This window comes from Lipophrys pholis (assembly GCF_963383615.2).
Source record: "Lipophrys pholis genome assembly, chromosome: 10".
NCBI classification, from domain to species: Eukaryota; Metazoa; Chordata; class Actinopteri; order Blenniiformes; family Blenniidae; genus Lipophrys; species Lipophrys pholis.
The window spans coordinates 31712676-31732086 of record NC_137640.1 but is presented as its reverse complement, the minus strand read 5'-3'; the positions used below and the strand labels follow the sequence as shown (position 1 = coordinate 31732086).

The window sequence follows — 19411 nt, the reverse complement described above, 5'->3', positions numbered from 1 at the left end:
TCTATGCAGATGATGTGATACTTTTCCTGCAGAACACACAGACCTCTCTTCCAGAAACAAAAGGGTTAATAGACAGATTCTCCTCAATCTCAGAATATTCTATAAATTGGAACAAATCAGTCGTCTTGCCTATCAACTCTATATTCCAGCACACACCGAACACCCCACTAAAACCAGGGAACATCAAATACCTCAGCATTAACATCTCAGCCAAACTCTCAGACTTGGTGAACTTAAACTACCCCCCCTTATTAAAACATTGGAGGAGGACCTCACCCGATGGAGGACACTCCCTATTTCACTTCTGGGGAGAGGAGCAACAATCAAAACGATGGTCCTGCCTAAAATGAACTCCATCTTCTCAATGATCCCAACAAAACCACCAAAAACCTGCTTTAACACTCTGGATTCTCACGTCTCAGCATTCTGATGGAAAACAAACCATCAGGTAGAAGTTTAAAAACACTCCAGAACACCAAGGACCAAGGTGGCTTAGAACTCCCAGACTTTATACTCATTATCTGGCCAATAAAGTACTTTATGTAGTAAAATGGATGACTCAGAAAGCCTTAGATGAAGGCTGGCTAGACATTGAGAAAACCTTGTGTGAAGATCTCCAGACCAGAGATCTTCCCTTCTTCAGTCCTTCATCAAAGAACCCAGCTGCTTTAAAAGCATCAATAGAACCAGGTCTCTGACAGCTTGCTGGGAGGTTCTTCACCCCCTCTGGAACAATCCTGACATCCTGCAAAGAAAGAAACCAAGAAACTTCCCAAGATGGCAAAATAAAGGAAGAAGAACCTTAGAAGAACTTTCCTCCAGTAACTCTTTGATTCCATTGAATGAGCTAATAGAACCATCTGCTATCAGTCAGAACAACAATGTTAGGGTCAGAGTCTAGAGTTATAGAGGTCTATGTTCAAACCTAAAGAAAAAGACAATTAAAAACACAACGCGCCGTGCGTGGTGACGTCACTCGTGACGCGACGCCATGTTGACGCACTCCGTCTGTTAGCAACACGGCTAACCCGCGAGCTAAACCGCTTTTTAAACCGTTTCGTTCCCGCTGTGGCACTGTCTTGAGCCTGGACTCATCAGGACGTCGCAGCCGCTCCGTGGACTCCGGTAGGCGGCCGCGCATCTCACATCCGCGTCAGTGTGACTCACCACCGAAACACGTTGAACTCTATGGAGATTTTACACTAAATCCGTTTTTCCGCAAGAAAAAAAGTACCCAGAGAATTCTAAAATAAACTCCAACATAGTTCGTTTCTTCATTTGTAATTCGGCTTACGTGGTGCTATTGAACCTCCTTCTGTATTCTTTTGTAAAAGTATTTTTTAATGTCTTTAATGTCTGCGGCTCCGAGTGTTTACGGCTGATAAACGGCGAGTTTTCCGGGTTTTAGTTAATTTAATGGAGAAAAACATTTCTCTTTGAATGTGAGTGAGCCGAATTAAAGAACAGGGTTATTTAGGAGTTTAATTCATATTAAAAATCATGATTACAATCAGAAATGTAGTTAATGAGCTTAAAGAGTCTTGCGGTTTGAAATGAGCCCGTTTTGTTGTTGGGTGAAGACCCCAGTCTGGACCTGCAGAGGGTCCAGCAGGTCTTCAGGTGCACCAGCAGCACGAACATGGGCTCCAAGAGTAAAAAGCGGGTGGTGTTGCCCAGCCGACCGGAGCCTCCAACCGTGGAGCAGATCGTGGAGGACATGAGCCAAGCAGAGCCCCAAGACCCCGTCTTCAGCATCCTGGAGGACGGCACAGCGCAAGGTGGCTTTTCACAACTTTTACTGGATTCACCAACTGGTTTCTACTTTTCCCACCTGGTTTTTTAGACTTTGCCCACTTGTTTTCCCAGATATCCTTGATATTATATTAAAGGGGACATATCATGCTAAATCCACTTTTTTAGCCCTTAAATGCATTTTGTTGTATATTTAGAGTGTTTAGAAGTACAGAAAAGTTCAAAGTAGTCTCTTCAGGTGCTCCGTTGATATCTTTATATTCTGTTTTGCTCATATTTTGCGATCGGTTTCGATTTTTCTATTCTCTATTACGTTTTTTGAACAATGACGTCACAGTATTCGCAGCGGAACTGCCAAATTAGGACATCGACATTTCGAGCAATCCGCCATTTTTGTTTCTCGCTGCGATTTTGTAGTCCAACCGAAGTTACGAGAGGATAAGTGGAAATGTTCGGTTGTTGGATGTAGTAACCCACAAGCTTCGTTACACCGTCTCCCAGCATCAGAACCTTTTCCAAGTGCCTGGTTGAGTTTTATTTTTCACAGAAATGTACCCACATCTGTGGGTAAGGTCATTTTTGTGTGCGCGAAGCACTTTAAGGACGACTGCTTCAGCAACCTCCGCCAGTATAAAGAAGGATTTAACGAAAGACTTGGTCTGATTGAGCGGTCAGTTCCTTCTATCTATGGAGACGACGAACAGAGCACTTCGGTAAGCTGTATATAACGCTAAAAAGTGTGATGATAAGACGTCCCTGTCATTGTTTTGTTAGCATTAGCAGTTGCACCGTCTTCATATGTTAGCGCTGTGTGCTCGTTTTAGATTATAATGTAACTTCTGTGTTAAATAGTCGTTGTAATACAGGCAGTATTGTAGTAGTGGGCATGGATGGAGAAGTTAGTGTAAATATAGTAACACACCATTGCGTTACATCCATATGAAGACGTTGTTCTTCAGGTGCATCATGGTCATTTTCATCTCGCTCCGCCGGGTCCGACTCTGGCTCCAACATGTATGGCTGGATGGACAAATCTTCCCTTGTTGACATTTTGTAAATAATGTGTGAATATAAAGTTTCTGCGCCGCTAGATAATTGTATGTTCTATCAAACTACAAAGATGGCCGAACAGGGTGGAGTTGAACAGAGTGTCACCTCTGCAACCTGGAGAGGAGGCGGGGTATGAAGAGACCGCCCCAAAACGAGTTGCTCTCAGAAGCACATCAGAAAAGGGGTAGAAAAGGGGCCTGTGGAGCTCTAATAATGAGGGATTCAGACCCAAGCATTGCAGTTCCGCTTTATATAGACCACAACTGTATGATTTATATGTAAAAAGGAAGGATTTAAAAGCATGATATGTCTTCTTTAAGTTCACCTTTTCCTCTTTAGTGGTCACAGCCTTTCATCACCTGTGTCTCCCCTCCCTCAGTGGCCCCTCCCCTCTATTCTAGCTCCACCCCCTAATCATGTCCTGTCCTGTGCCCCTCGACCTCCCATCACTTTCTGTCCTCGCTCTGTATGACATCACTTCCTGTCTTTTCTCTCTGTTTGACAACACTTCCTGTCTCCGCCCGCCATCAGGTCCTGCGCCTCCCTCGGACGGCTCAGCAGCACAGTTCCAGCAGGTGCGGCGCCTCGTAGAGCTCGGCGAGCGTCTGCGCGAGTCTGGTGGGAAGCTCCGCCTCCAGAGGGAGGAGCTAGAGAGTGTGGGCCGCACACTGCAACATGACATCACTCAGGTCGAGAGTCAAACCCAATAATAATAAAAAAACAACGCTCACACACCAGTGTACGACTTTTATTTCCTGTTGGCATCAGAAGCTAGTTAGCATCGTTAATGGAGTACATGCTTTCAAACAGGGCACTGTTAATAGCTATCACTACGGCTACAAAGATACAGTTAGCGGGTATTAGCGTTACCCCTGACTAACCCGTTGGATATACACAGAAACGGCGAGATAGCGACAAGTTAGCACAGCTAGCGCCACCATCAGAGGTATAATTGGCGACTGAGCATTAGCGTGGAGATACTGGCATGCGGAGGTGAGTCGACGGGTTATTTACATAGAGGGTTAGTACTGTGGCTAGCAGGGAGCGGCTAACAAGCTGGATGGCGGAATGTTGCGATGGAACCAAACTTCATGGTAAGAACCGATTCTTGACTGGTTCTCCATTAGTTTTCAATTTTTATAGCTAGTTTTTGATTAATCGTAAACTAGTTTTTCGAGTAGCTTTTAGTTTACCGTGAGTTTTTCACAAGTGAACACATTTTCAGCTAGTTTTTTATAATTAAATTTAAGCAAAGTTCCATTGCAGATGTTCTGCTATAATACCGATAGTCGTTAAGGTGGTTGTCAAGGTCGTCTTAACGGTTAACATGGTCATTAACGTAGTCAAGTTGGTTGCTAAGGTGGTTGTAAAGGTTGTTAACAAGGTGGTTAACAGAGTCATCAAGTTGGTTGCTACGGTGGTCATAAGCATTGTTAACGTGGTCATCAAGTTGGTTGCGATGGTGGTTGTCAAGGTGGTTGTAAACGTCATTACCATTGTCGTCAAGTTGGTTACTAAGGTGGTTGGTTTCTCAGGTAGTTATCAACTTGGTCGTAAACGTTAACGTCATGACTGTAGTCCTCAAATTGGTTGCCAGGTGGTTGTAAAGGTTGATGGAGTTGTCAAGTTGGTTGCTCAGGCAGCTTTCGAGGTGGTCATAAACGTTGATAAGCTGGTCATCATGGTTGCTAAGGATTTCTTATTATGGTCTTTAACGTGGTTAGACAGTTGGTGTCAGGCTAGTGAAATAACGGGAGATTAAGCGAGTTAGTAATGAAGAACATACAATTTAAAAAAAAAAAATCCCAAAAACATCTACGGATCCAGGAATATGTTCGTAATCCGAGACTTTGGGGCAATTGAGTTTCACGACAGTTCTTCTAGCTAATAACTAACTAACGTACGCATAGATAAAAAGTTTGTCTGGAAAAAGTCTCTACGACGGGAACTTCTCCGATGTTTTCTGGCAGACGGGAATCCCGCTAGCGGCGTTCTTTGGCGTGTAGTTGAATGGCTTCACGCGGGCAGCCTTGCTCGGAGACCCCTGACCCCGGAATGTCCCGGACTCCGCCACGTCTTCCGTCTGCACCGTGGCATCGCTTGTCTGCCGCGACACCAGCACAACTGTCGGCAGCTTCCCAGGAAGTTTCCTCGTTGCCATTGTCTTCGTCATCTTTTTGTCGTCGTCTCTGATCCGCCGCCAGGTGGCGCCGTCTTTTAACCGCTTCCTGCACTCATCTTCGCTGCGCGCGGCATGTGCGCTGGAGTCGGACGACGAAGACCGTAATGAGGATCGGCTCGTCACGCGGCTCAGGACGTTGATGGTCGGCGAAGATGCGTGTCGCTTGAACGTGTTGCCGTCGCGCCTCGTTGTTACTGTTGTCGTCCGCCGCGGCACTGCCGCCCCCCGCGACGGGCTTTCCGAACTCGTCCTCCTTGCTGGCGCCGACCGAGCAGAAGCTGCTGCGCGTCTCGCCGCTGCAACTTTGAGCTCCTGGCAACGCGACGAGCAGAGGAACACTGCCGATGGCGGTGAGTCGCTCTTACGCGATTCTTTGATAAACGTTAGCTGGCGAAGGAATCCGTGTTCTGACTCGCGATTAGCGCTAACTGGCCGCTTTGCTGCCGTTTGATTTGTAACTAGCGGCGAGAGTGGGCGTGGCTGCCGCTGCATGAACGGAATCCTCACTGGTGACTTCTGCGTAGTCGTTGTCGAAGATTTAGCATTTTTAACTAATGTCGGGGATCGGCCTTTACGTTCCGGCGGGCTGCTAGCTGGTGTTGCCGCTTTCTGCGATCTTTTAGATGGCGTGGAGCTCTGCGACGATCCTGACGACGAGCTCTTCGGGATGCGCGGCGGTGGCGTGGAGCTCCGCGGCGGCAGCGACATGGGGGCATCCTGCGGAAGGCGGTGCAGGCTCTTGGAGCGCTGCTGAGCTAGCGCCGGATTCTTCGGTATCTTCGTTATCTTTACATCGGATCTCGTTGGTAGTTTCCGCGGCGGTGGCGGCCTCTGCGAGGGAAGGTCGTCCTTTCTTGGCGTGTATATCACGGTGCGACCTCGGAACACCACTGGCAAGTTCGGAACCGGTTTGCGTTGTGCAAAATCAAGCGGTTTGTTCGGTTTCTTATCCTTCGCGAACTTGCGATCTTTTGGGGTGAAGCTGGACGCCGACATGAATGATAGCACTGACTCTGTTTCCTCGGACGACGATGACTTTGATGCTTGTAACCCGGTCACGACACAATCTGCACCCTCTCGTATTGCACGCCACTCCACGCTGTTGAGGTCGGATTCCCACGCTGCATCGTCGTCGCTATCCTCGTCGTCGTCCCATGGTTTTAACCGCGCAGTCCGCACTGCTTTCCGACGATGCTTCGGCATCGCTGACGTGATGCACCGCTGAAGGAGGTCGTCCTCCGAGTCGACGCTTATCGAACTCGGCGAGCTGCGTTCCCCGACGTACGCACGGCGAGTGCTGCCGCCATGCACCTTGTTGTGCCGGTTCTTAAACCTCACTTTGTTTGTGCGCTCCTCAAACTCGGCGTCGCTCAGCGAGCTGAGCGACGAACTGAGCGAATAGCGTGCCGGCGACTCGTCTTCCATCAGTGTGCGCTTAACTCGCTGGAACCCACGTGGCTTCTCCGCCATGCTTACCACCGGGAGGAGGTCACGATTCGCAACGCGTTCTGCCACTTCTTGACTCTGCATTAACAACTTCTGTGTTGGAACGACGTGCTTTGTACTGCGGGCCGCCGCCAGGTGGCGGAAGCGCGAGAATGCGCGGAGGTCCTGGATGCGGCGCGCTTCATCGGAATCGCCGACAAGGACGTAGACAGGCTTGCGAAACCGGCATGGCATCGCCGAGTTGATGCACTCCTTTAAGATCTCTATGTCATCGTCAGAGTTGGCATCGCCGTGGCGACCAGCGTTGTTAAGTGGCGTTAGCTTCAGCTCTACGTCTTTTTGTACATAGTGTTCGTGCAGCGGCAGCGCGCTCAAACTTGACGCGCACGAAAAGTTCTCACTCGGTTTCTCCACGGTGAAATAAACGGCAGAGTCTAAGTCGGCGGGGAGGCGGAGCTCGCGGAAGCTCGCCGTCCATTCTGGTACCGATTCTGATGTCGTCGTGGTTACCGGACCAGGCGTACGGCTGCGGCTCGGCGGTGCCGTCTGACCGGGACTGTCCGGTAGGTCGCTTGGCGACACGGTGCCGTCAACCATCTCGCTACACGGGTCGCTCAGAATCGAGCTTGCTATAGACGGTGCCTCGAAGCTCCCGAGTGAGCTCACCGAGCTGCAGCGGCTCATGACGAGCGGCGTCTCCTGAACAAGATTCTCTGATGAGCTGGACGGGGATGCCGCTAGCACTTTCTTCGACCCCTCACTCGCTAGCGTCACACTCACGTCGTCCATCGTCGCAGTAACTGTAAGTTCGTCCACCTCGATGATCTCCAGCGACGAGTCGCTCTCAAGCTCGTGCTCTGCGTCGCCCGATGACAATGACGACAACGACGAACATCGCGAGAAACATATTGGCGTGTTCTCCACGGAATACTTCTGCAGCGTCTCCACCGGCCACGCCGGCTTCGCTGCGCCAGTGGCAGTAGCATTGACACTAGCGTCCGGTTTGTCTCGTTGTAATTGTAAGCAGTTTGGCCGACGCGGGTTCTCGTAGCTGTCGCTGGTGCTGCCGCTGTCCGTTGACGACATGGCGTTGCGTAGATGCAGGAGTGGCCGCGGTGAGCCGATGCTATCCTCTGACGATGTGCGCATGGCGATGTCGTCGACTAAACGATCAATTCGCGCGACGGCGCTTGTGATCTTCTCTGCGAGCTCACCGGCAGCGGCTGATGCTGGGTCTAACGATGGTGCCGGCGCCGGCTCCTCATCGTCAAAGCAACCGGAATCGGATGCGTAATCTCGCGCAAGGCCGTCAGCGTGGCGACGAAGGTTGCACCGCACGTCGAGCTCCGCCTCCAGCGCCTTCTGCTTCCTCATGTAGAGCGAAGGTGCACACGAGCCCGGCGACGCAAGCAACGCCGGCGACTTGTCGTAGCGCGACGGGCGATTGGCCAGCAGGTTGCGCAGCGCGGCGGCACTGCCCATGGCAATCATCTTGTGTTTGGAGTGGATGAGGTTGCGTAACATCCCAACGGCGCCAAGGTCCCACAGCAGCTCCTGGTCCGCACGGCAGCGCGACGAGAGGTTCCACAGCGTGCCGCATGCGTTGCTCACGATGGTCAGGCTGTGCGAGCGCAGGTGGTGGAGCAACGTCTGTAGGCAACTGTGCTCGCGCAGGATCTGCCTGCAGGGGGCGACACACAGGGTAATCTTTTTATAACAAGCACAGTTTTCTGATTACAATACAGAAGTTTGACATTTTTTGAGGTTCGCTATTTTTAGTGGCTTTAGCTGATTTTGACCTATTTTAGTTATTTATAGCAACTTTTGCAATTTTTGTTAGTTATTTTAAGGTAGCCATTTTTCAAGGTTCACTATTTTTAACGACGTTAGCAATTTTTATCTTAGTTTATTTCAGCTGCTTTAGCTATATTTCCAGGTTAGCTATTTATAGCTATAACAGCTATTTTTATTTAAATGAGCAATTTTTGTACGTTAGTTATTTTTCTAAATTTTGCTATATTAACTGGTTTTAGCAATGTAAGATCTAGATTTCTACAGAAGCTATTTGTGTCGAATTTTCGACAATACTTGTATTTACTATGGCTATTTTTTGAGGTTAGTTATTTAAAGTTGGCGATTTTTCAAGGATAACTATTTTTAACTATTTTTTTTCATTAGCTATTCTAAGTTAGTGGTTTTCCGAGGTTAGCTATGTTTAGCTACTTTTACTATTTTTAGCGAGTTTAGCTATATTTCTATGCGAGCAACTCTCAGCTACGTTTACTACTTAAGCTTTTTTAGCTGTTTTAATTCTTTACGAAGTTAGCAATTTTTCGAGGTTAGCGGGTTTTAGTTACTGCAGCCATTTTTTTTACTTTTGTCTTATTATCCATTTTCTTACTTTAGTTTTCTTCGCTATATTAGCTACTTCAGCCACTTAAGTTATTATTGATACTTTAGCTAATTTAGCATTTTCAAGCATATTTAAAGGTATTTTAGCATATTTAGCAATGGGGTGTCGTTAGTGTGGTTAGCGTGTTAGCTCCCACCTGTAATCCTCCCGCGTGGCCACCAGGCTGGACACATTGCGCAGGATCCCGCCTCCGCTCTCGATGATCGCGAGCGAGTTGGTCTGGCAGCGGTACGTCAGCGTGCTAACGAGGAACGCTAGTGCGCCGTGCACGGCGCAGAGCGCCGCCTTGTTCTCTGCGCTGTGTGCCGACAAGTTCCACAATGCACTGAGCACGCTCTTCAGCGTCGACTCCTGGAAGACACGCCGGGAGCATTAGCATCGACTAGCTACCAGCTAAAAGGCAAGGCAAGGCAAATGTGTTTCTAGAGCACCGTTTAAACAGGGCAAGTCACAGAGCTTTACACAGAAATGAAAGAAATACAGAAAAACTTTACAAAGACATGAGAAATACTTTAAAGCTTTAGAAGAAATGAAAGACACATTAAAACAAATAATGAACAGTATAATAATATGATAAGAGATTTATTCAGATTAGTTTACTAAGTCAGTAAAATCTATTGTTTATTCTACATCCTGTGTATCTAGGAATGTTTTAAGTCCTGATTTAAAAGAAGTGAGTGTGTCAGCAGTCTTCAGGTGTTCAGGAAGTTTGTTCTACAGGTGAGGAGGTAGGAACTAAAAGCTGCTTCACCTTGTTTCTTCTGACTGTAGGAACAGTGAGTCAACCTCTTCCTGATGACCTCAGAGGTCTGGAGCTTTGATCTTCTACAAGTCAATCTGAGATGATTTAGGCCGAGACCCTTCAAAGCTTTCTAGAGCAGAAGGACCATTCTGAAGTCCTTTGTTACACAGGCAGCCAGTGGAGAGGGTGGAGCAGGGGGGGATGAGCTCCACCCTCAGTGTGGTGGTGTAATGTGCTCCACCCTCAGAGTGGTGGTGTAATGTGCTCCACCCTCAGTGTGGTGGTGTAATGTGCTCCCCAATCAGTGTGGTGGTGTAATGTACTCCACCCTCAGTGTGATGGTGTAATGTGCTCCACCCTCAGTGTGATAGTGTAATGTGCTCCCCAATCAGTGTGGTGGTGTAATGTACTCCACCCTCAGTGTGATGGTGTAATGTGCTCCACCCTCAGTGTGATAGTGTAATGTGCTCCCCAATCAGTGTGGTGGTGTAATGTGCTCCACCCTCAGTGTGATAGTGTAATGTGCTCCCCCATCAGTGTGGTGGTGTAATGTGCTCCACCCTCAGTGTGATGGTGTAATGTGCTTCACCCTCAGTGTAGTGGTGTAATGTGTTCCACCCTCAATGTGGTGGTGTAATGTGCTCCACCCTCAGTGTGATTTATTGTGCTCCACCCTCAGTGTGGTGGGGGAATGTTTTCCACCCTCAGTGTGGTGGTGTAATGTACTCCACCCTCCGTGTGATGGTGTAATGTGCTCCACCCTCAGTGTGATAGTGTAATGTGCTCCACCCTCAGTGTGATGGTGTAATGTGCTCCACCCTCAGAGTGGTGGTGTAATGTGCTCCACCCTCAGTGTGATAGTGTAATGTGCTCCCCCATCAGTGTGGTGGTGTAATGTGCACCACCCTCAGTGTGATGGTGTAATGTGCTTCACCCTCAGTGTAGTGGTGTAATGTGTTCCACCCTCAATGTGGTGGTGTAATGTGCTCCACCCTCAGTGTGATTTAATGTGCTCCACCCTCAGTGTGTTGGTGTAATGTGCTCCACCCTCGGTGTGGCGGTGTAATGTGCTCCACCCTCAGTGTGTTAGTGTAATGTGCTCCACCCTTAGTGTGGTGGTGTAATTTGCTCCACCCTCAGTGTGGTGGGGGAATGTGCTCCACCCTCAGTGTGATGGTGTAATGTGCTCCACCTTCCGTGTGTTTGTATAATGTGCTCCACCCTCAGTGTGTTGGTGTAATGTGCTCCACCCTCGGTGTGGCGGTGTAATGTGCTCCACCCTCAGTGTGTTAGTGTAATGTGCTCCACCCTTAGTGTGGTGGTGTAATTTGCTCCACCCTCAGTGTGGTGGGGGAATGTGCTCCACCCTCAGTGTGATGGTGTAATGTGCTCCACCTTCCGTGTGTTTGTATAATGTGCTCCACAGTCAGTGTGGTGGTGTAATGTGCTCCAGCCTCAATGTGGTGGTGTAATGTGCTCCACCCTCAGTGTGGTGGTGTAATGTGCTCCACCCTCAGCATTCTGGATCAGCTGCAGTTGTCTGACAGATTTTTCCTGATGCCTGTAAACACTCCGTTACAATAATCAACCTACTGAAAATTTAAAAGAGCTTCCAGAAGAGTTTTAGGAAAAACAGCGTGTGAAGAGAGCTGTGTACTCTGTGTACTCTGTGTAGTACCTCTGGAGCTGGACAGTGTAAAACATGTGTAAAGACTTTGTGTGCAGAGGGTGGAGAGGGTGGAGGCTGCATGTTGTGGGTCTGAGCTGGAGAACAATGTGGGTTAGTGCTGCTCAGTCTAACAGGAGAACATCTGCCAGATTAGACAGAACATCTTTGGGTGGAGGCTCAGGGGTTCCAGTCGTAATGCCTGAGCTCCACCCACTGACTCTGTCTGATCAGGCTCATTTGATGGTGCAATAGGAGGGACATCATTCCAAGATGCATCTGAGAAGAGTTCAGGACGTCCTGATGGCGAGGGACTGTCTGTCTCAGTCTGTCCTCCACACTAAACCAAGTACCAGCATTAGTACTGTGTTTGCTGAGAACCTCAGAGAAGAACCATTGTCTGGCCCTTTCTAATTCTAGCTTCTACATGCCAAGCCTTTCTTTGGACATGTCCTAATGAAGGTGGAGCTTAGATTGTCTTTTCTGGGCCTTAACCAGTGTCTTCTTCCTCCATGGAGCTGTCCTCCTATCACACACTACTTTAGCTCTGACTGGCGCTGTGGGATCAATGATGGTTCTAACTTTAGAGCTGAAGTTCTCTACAAGGTGCTTGATAGAAGCTGCAGCAGAGCTTCATGCTAGAGAATGTCTCGCTGAAGACACGCCGTGTCTTTTCATCAATGAGACCTTTTCTGATCAGCTATGTTGTCCTTGTCCTGCTGTCAGCTGAGACGGAGACTTTAAATGAGACAAGGTCCTGGTCAGAGACACACACATCTTTCACCACAACCTCACAAATGGAAAGAACCAAGTCTAAGATGTGTCCCTGGTTGTGTGTGGACTTTGTCTCATGCTGGAAAGTCCAACATGTTCTAGATGTCCAGGATGTCCTCAGCACTGTTATCTTGTGGATCCTCACAGTGAAGATTCAAATCACCATTACCACAACAGAGTCTTCATCAATACATCCAGCAGACAGCAGGTTGCATTGTATTTGGGTGGTGGTGGTGGTGGTGTGTATTTGGGTGGTGTGGAGATGGTTGCTCATATTGCCCAACAGGAAGAGTTGACCTGAAGTGCAACATGTTTAAAAGTGTCAAACTTTCCATACGACAGCTGTTTGCATTGATACGTGTCGTTATACAAAGAAGCTCCTCCACCTCCTTTCTCCATCACTCTGACCTCACTGAGAAAACTGAAGGGTGGAGGAGCTCCTCCACCTCCTTTCTCCACCACTCTGACCTCACTGAGAAAACTGAAGGCTGGAGGAGCTCCTCCACCTCCCAGTCCTGGACTGGGCCAGGGGGGTTGCTGGGTCCTGGACTGGGGCAGGGGGGTTGCTGGGTCCTGGACTAGGTCCTGGACTGGGGCAGGGGGGTTGCTGGGTCCTGGACTGGGTCCTGGACTGGGGCAGGGGGGGTGCTGGGTCCTGGACTAGGTCCTGGACTGGGGCAGAGAGGTCCTTCTGGTTCCCTGGTTGATCTGGGCCACAGGAACAGCGGAGAGGGGAGCGGTGGATCCTGAGTCTCTGTCAGCACCAGTGTCCTTGGTGGTTCTGGTCATGCTCCTGGTGGAGGGTGTTATCCTGAGGCCATGACGTATGTTGGCGCCGAGCAGTCTGGGTCCAGGGATATTGGGATGAACCCCGTCCGGATTGAAGCGGTCCTTACAGCTCCAGAACAGGTTGAAGGTTCCATGAACTTTATCCACTGGAGAAGCATGTTGAAGTCTCACGTGTTCAAGGCAGAGAGGCCAGAGGAAGGTTCAATTCCTTTTCCCAGGGTTGGAATGAAAACATGTTGGGGCTCGGACTCTTTCAGAGTCTCCATTAGTAGAGAAAAGTCCTGTTCAGGACCTCTGACCCGGTCTGGCTCCAGTATGTGGAAGGAGCCTGCATGGATGAGGATGTTCTGGCTGGGATGTGGAGACCAAACAGTGGGGGACATCGCTGTCTCTCTCATTCTGCCTTGCCTGGTGACTGAGTCTCCAATCAGTAGAGTGTCCAGCAGCTCTAGACTTGTAAAGGAACTTGATGAGGTTCTTCAGGTTCTCCTGGCCCCTGGTTTATTGTGGTTTTGGGTTATTTCTGTGAACCTGCTGGTGTTTCCTGCTTGTTGGGTGATGAGCGTCCCTGAGTCCTGGCTGCTCCCTGTTATCACACATTTCACTCAGAGCCAGGGGATGGTACCTGTTCTGCAGAGGAGGTTCAGCTGGAGCAGTGGGTGGAGGAGTGGGTGGAGGAGGTTCAGCTGGAGGAGTGAGTGGAGGAGTGGGTGGAGGAGGTTCAGCTGGAGCAGTGGGTGGAGGAGGTTCAGCTGGAGGAGTGGGTGGAGGAGGTTCAGCTGGAGGAGTGAGTGGAGGAGGTTCAGCTGGAAGAGTGAGTGGAGGAGGTTCAGCTGGAGGAGTGGGTGGAGGAGGTTCAGCTGGAGGAGTGGGTGGAGGAGGTTAAGCTGGAGGAGTGGGTGGAGGAGTTTCAGCTGGAGGAGTGAGTGGAGGAGTTTCAGCTGGAGGAGTGAGTGGAAGAGTGGGTGGAGGAGTTTCAGCTGGAGGAGTGGGTGGAGGAGGTTCTTGGTTCTTTTCTTACTGGACTCGCCTTTGTTACGCTCAACATCAGACCATGTCCGGGCGAGTCGATGTCTTAGATCTGGCTCCGGTGCTTTAGGGTTGGAGTCGATGACTTTGGTCTGGCTCTGGTGCTTTAGGTCTGGCTCCAGTCCTTTAGGGCTGGAGTCGATGCTTTAGGTCTGGAGTCAATGCTTTAGGTCTGGCTCCAGTACTTTAGGGGTGGAGTCGCTGCATTACGTCTGGCTCCAGTGCTTTAAGGCAGGAGTCGAAGTCTTTGGTCTGGCTCCAGGGCTTTAGGGCTGGAGTCGATGCCTTAGGTCTTGTTCTGATGCCTTAGGGCTGGAGCTCCGATGCTTTAGGTCTGGCTCCAGTGCTTTAGGGATGGAGTCGATGCCTTCGGTCTGGCTCCGGTGCTTTAGGGCTGGAGTCGATGCCTTAGGTCTGGCTGGAGTCGATGCCTTAGGTCTGGCTCCAGTGCTTTAGGGATGGAGTCGATGCCTTAGGTCTGGCTGGAGTCGATGCCTTAGGTCTGGCTCCAGTGCTTTAGGGATGGAGTCGATGCCTTCGATCTGTCTCCGGTGCTTTAGGGTTGGAGTCGATGACTTTGGTCTGGCTCTGGTGCTTTAGGTCTGGCTCCAGTCCTTTAGGGCTGGAGTCGATGCTTTAGGTCTGGAGTCAATGCTTTAGGTCTGGCTCCAGTGCTTTAGGGGTGGAGTCGCTGCATTACGTCTGGCTCCAGTGCTTTAAGGCAGGAGTCGAAGTCTTTGGTCTGGCTCCAGGGCTTTAGGGCTGGAGTCGATGCCTTAGGTCTTGTTCTGATGCCTTAGGGCTGGAGCTCCGATGCTTTAGGTCTGGCTCCAGTGCTTTAGGGATGGAGTCGATGCCTTCGGTCTGGCTCCGGTGCTTTAGGGCTGGAGTCGATGCCTTAGGTCTGGCTGGAGTCGATGCCTTAGGTCTGGCTCCAGTGCTTTAGGGATGGAGTCGATGCCTTAGGTCTGGCTGGAGTCGATGCCTTAGGTCTGGCTCCAGTGCTTTAGGGATGGAGTCGATGCCTTCGGTCTGGCTCCGGTGCTTTAGGGCTGGAGGCGATGCCTTAGGTCTGGCTGGAGTCGATGCCTTAGGTCTGGCTCCAGTGCTTTAGGGGTGGAGTCGCTGCATTACGTCTGGCTCCAGTGCTTTAGGGCTGGAGTCGATGCCATAGGTTTGGTTCCGGTGCTTTTGGGCTGGAGTTGATGCCATAGGTCTGGCTCTCGTGCTTTAGGGCAGGAGTCGAAGTCTTTGGTCTGGCTCCAGGGCTTTAGGGCTGGAGTCGATGCCTTAGGTCTTGTTCTGATGCTTTAGGGCTGGAGCTCCGGTGCTTTAGGGCTGGAGCTCCGATGCTTTAGGTAGGGCTCCGGTGCTTTAGGTCTGGCTCCGATGCTTTAGGTATGGCTCCGGTGCTTTAGGGCTGGAGCTCCAATGCTTTAGGTATGGCTCCGGTGCTTTAGGGCTGGCTCCGATGCTTTAGGTATGGCTCCGGTGCTTTAGGGCTGGCTCCGGTGCTTTAGGGCTGGAGCTCCAATGCTTTAGGTATGGCTCCGGTGCTTTAGGGCTGGAGCTCCGGTGCTTTAGGTATGGCTCCGGTGCTTTAGGGCTGGCTCCGGTGCTTTAGGGCTGGAGCTCCGATGCTTTAGGTATGGCTCCGGTGCTTTAGGGCTGGAGCTCCGGTGCTTTAGGGCTGGAGCTCTGGTGCTTTAGGGCTGGAGCTCCGGTGCTTTAGGGCTGGAGCTCTGCTGCTTTAGGGCTGGAGCTCCGGTGCTGTTCCAGTAAGAAACGCAGTTTGAACAGTTGAACCTTGGAGCCTCGGCAGTATTTCGGTCACATCGAGACAAATCCAGGGAATCGTTGTAGCAGTTCCATGGTGCTCAGTATCAGAAGTATTCCCATGCAGTACAATCTGTGACTGTTCAGTGACATTTCCTCCATGTACACTAGCTGCCACAGAGTACATGAAGTACTCACTTTCACGTATTTCATGCAGTGATTCAATCTTGTGTTCCAGCTGCTTCGCCTCATCAGCCAGAGTGTAGGGTTCCTCTGGTTGCTGGCTGAGAGAACAAAGTCCTGGGTTTGGTTCCTCTGACCAGCTTTCAGAATAAATCTTATGTTGACAGAAACACAAAAGTAGTTTCTTTAAAACGCTCTCTTGTATGGAAAAGAAGGGAAAAAGAACTACAAAGGGCAAAAGCAAAGCGCGAAGAGGAGAGCGGAGAGGAGAGCGAAGAGGAGAGCGGAGAGGAGAGCGGAGAGGAGAGCGAAGAGGAGAGCGAAGAGGAGAGCGAAGAGGAGAGTGAAGAGGAGAGCAGAGAGGAGAGCGAAGAGGAGAGCGAAGAGGAGAGCGGAGAGGAGAACGAAGAGGAGAGCAGAGAGGAGAGTGAAGAGGAGAACGAAGAGGAGAACGAAGAAGAGAGTGAAGAGGAGAGCGAAGAGGAGAGCGAAGAGGAGAGCAGAGAGGAGAGCGAAGAGGAGAGTGAAGAGGAGAGCAGAGAGGAGAGCGAAGAGGAGAGTGAAGAGGAGAGTGAAGAGGAGAGCGGAGAGGAGAACGAAGAGGAGAGCAGAGAGGAGAGTGAAGAGGAGAGCGAAGAGGAGAGTGAAGAGGAGAGTGAAGAGGAGAGCGGAGAGGAGAACGAAGAGGAGAGCAGAGAGGAGAACGAAGAGGAGAGCGAAGAGGAGAGCGAAGAGGAGAGCAGAGAGGAGAGTGAAGAGGAGAGTGAAGAGGAGAGTGAAGAGGAGAACGAAGAGGAGAGCGGAGAGGGGAACGAAGAGGAGAGCGAAGAGGAGAGCGGAGAGGAGAGTGAAGAGGAGAGCAGAGAGGAGAGGAGAACGAAGAGGAGAGTGAAGAGGAGAGCAGAGAGGAGAGCGGAGAGGAGAACGAAGAGGAGAGCAAAGAGGAGAGGAGAACGAAGAGGGAGTCGGCTGGTTCAATAAAGCCGTCAGTGAGGAGACCATTTGTCTCCGTCCGTCCCTGGAGGACTTATACTCATGTTGCTACCTGTCGTTAGCATGTTGCTACCTGTCGTTAGCATGTTGCTACCTGTCGTTAGCATGTTGCTACCTGTCATTAGCATGTTGCTACCGGTCGTTAGCATGTTGCTACCGGTCGTTAGCATGTTGCTACCGGTCGTTAGCATGTTGCTACCGGTCGTTAGCATGTTGCTACCTGTCGTTAGCATGTTGCTACCGGTCGTTAGCATGTTGCTACCTGTCGTTAGCATGTTGCGACATTGTTATTGTGTTGTTACCTTGGTAGCCTTTAGCGCACAGCTGATGAGCGCGGGAACACAGCCGATGTCTCTGAGGAGCCTCCGGCTGCTAACGTGAGCCCTCCACGACAGGTTCCTCAAGATGCTGCTGACGACCTGCTGCAGCTCCTCCGAGTCCGAGTCCAGCATGAGGACCAGAGCCTGCAGGGAGCGCGGCCGCGAGCACAGGGTGGCCTGGAGACACAGTCACATTAGCATCGGCGCTAACAGGGAGCACAAGCTGGCCTGGAAACATGAATATCTTCAGAGCTTACAGAGCCAAATTGGTTAAAAATGATCAAATTAAAAAAGGATCTCTGGCAATGGAACCAATGGAGTTTTTCCTTTCCACAGTCGTTTTGCTCGCTCATGTGGATTTGTTGGCTTTCTCTGTAAGAGTGCCCAGAAATTACTTTGTTGTATTCGGCGCGATATAAATAAAGTTGAATTGACCTGAATTAACGTTGCTAAAATGGTGAAGGATGTAAAATTGGCACACAGAAAAATTGTTAAAATGACTAAAAATGCTAAATGGCTATTAAAACGATGCCAAAATGACTAAATATTTTTAAATATTACTAAAATTGTACACAGGTTTGAAAAAGATGCTAAAATGCTATGACAACTGTAATAAAAACTTGATTTTAAAAAAGGCTAATGTTGCTAATGCTAATCCAATCCAACTTTATTTATATAGCACATTTTAACACAACAGCCAAGGTTGACCAAAGTGCTTCACATTTATAAATAATAATAAAACAACAAAACAAACAGTGAGAAAAAAAAAAGATTAGAACATGGCCTGGGCAATTAGCATGAGTGGTTAGCGTCAGCACCTTGTTAGCCACGTCACCGAAGGTGAGGTTGGTGACGGCCATGCCAGCGTAGCGCCGCAGGCTGAGGTTGACGGGGTCTCTGTGGTTCCCGTAGAGTTCCTGGTCCAGCTGGATCAGGTCGGCCACGGCCTGGAGGCCACCTGCAACCACAATCGCTGCTTACTGTGCTTAGGCAAAACTACGCTATGCTAAGTTAGCATGCTATCACCGCTCACCCAGCTCGTTCATGGCACGACGGTATTCCTCCTCGAAGGACAGCTTCATGAGCGCGCACGTCGTTTGGACGATCTGAGGGTCCAATGGCTCTGGAGCGTCTGGAACAGACGGGTTAACGTTGCTACACATGCTAAGAAAGGAGGCAAATGACGCTATACGTGATGCTAACAGAAGATAATATGGCTAAAGTTGTTTGGAAAAAATGTTAGAATGGTTTATTTGTCCAGTTAAAGCCACGGCTGAAAAAGTACAGTCAGGAACTAAAATGGCAAAAAAAATATTTTTCTACTTTAATATCTGTTTATTTTATATCTTATTTAATTTAGCATTTTTTTCTCATTTCTTTATTTTTTTTTAGCATTTTTAGTTATTATATGCAAAAATTGCTTAAATAAAGCTAAAATGGCAATAAAAACGGATAACAATGCTGAAAAAATGAAATATGCTAAAATGCTGCTGCCGCTTTAAGAGACATGCAACCAAACGGAATTTCGCTGTTTTTTGTACAATGACAACAAAGCTTCTTAATCTGAATATTAAATGGCGAGATGTATTAATGAAGCCAAATTTGATTAAATAAAATAAATGAATGTGCAAAAATCAACAAAAAAACAATGTTAAAACGACATATTTAAAAAGAGCAGGCTTAAAATGGCGAATAATTATAAAAATAATTGAAAAAAAAATGCCAACAGAAAAAAAATGCTAAAAATGCCTTAACAAAAAAAAGGTCAATTGATTAATAAAATAAATTGATTAATAAAATAAAATATACAAAAATGGCTAAATCTATTTGAAAAAAAGAGCGAGAACAAAAGGTTCAATCTGGAGCTGACCAGTGGCGGTGGCGTTGTTCCTGGCGTTGTTCTCGGCTGCGGTGGCGTTTTGCAGTTGTTCCTCGATCCAGTCCCAGCCGCTGTCACAGTATGTCCGAATCTGTTCCAGCAGATGCAGCACCCTCATCTCTCTCCGGGCCTGGCCTTCGTCCGCCTGCGAGTACACGATGTTGTGCAGCGCCGCGCTCGCACGAGATTTTGCCTCACGGCTGCACCCTCCTGCTGAGTCGCTCCCCTCCCTGCCGCCACCGCCGAGTGGCGTCTCGTGGAGAATCTGCACCAGCAATGGAACGCAGCCGGAGCGCCGCATGGCTACGCAGCTGTCCTGGGAGCTGGACAGAGCCAGCAGGGTCCGAGACATGTCCTCCTTGTCTCGGTTTGCCAGGACTGACAGCAGCCAGAACACTACCTCCACCTGCAGAGGAC

The 19411-nt window shown here is 49.4% G+C and overlaps 2 protein-coding genes across 2 annotated transcripts; one reads left to right on the top strand and one right to left on the bottom strand.

Annotated features, from left to right (window-relative positions):
* Nucleotides 1–968: 968 nt before the first annotated feature.
* cUnh19orf25 (chromosome Un C19orf25 homolog) lies at nt 969–3609 on the top strand. Its single transcript, XM_080473340.1, has 3 exons — nt 969–1125; nt 1581–1778; nt 3334–3609. Exons 2-3 carry the CDS (start codon nt 1640–1642, stop codon nt 3510–3512), a joined length of 318 nt encoding a protein of 105 aa, XP_080329466.1. The 5' UTR covers nt 969–1125; nt 1581–1639; the 3' UTR covers nt 3513–3609.
* A 913-nt stretch (nt 3610–4522) lies between these two features.
* On the bottom strand, nt 4523–19394 carry LOC308115688 (adenomatous polyposis coli protein 2-like). The gene is made up of 6 exons (XM_080473339.1): nt 18986–19394; nt 18149–18247; nt 17934–18073; nt 17098–17292; nt 8980–9194; nt 4523–8111 (listed from the first exon to the last, which is right to left on the bottom strand). The coding sequence occupies exons 1-6, from the start codon at nt 19344–19346 to the stop codon at nt 4739–4741; spliced, it is 4383 nt and encodes a 1460-aa protein (XP_080329465.1). The 5' UTR covers nt 19347–19394; the 3' UTR covers nt 4523–4738.
* Nucleotides 19395–19411: the final 17 nt, after the last annotated feature.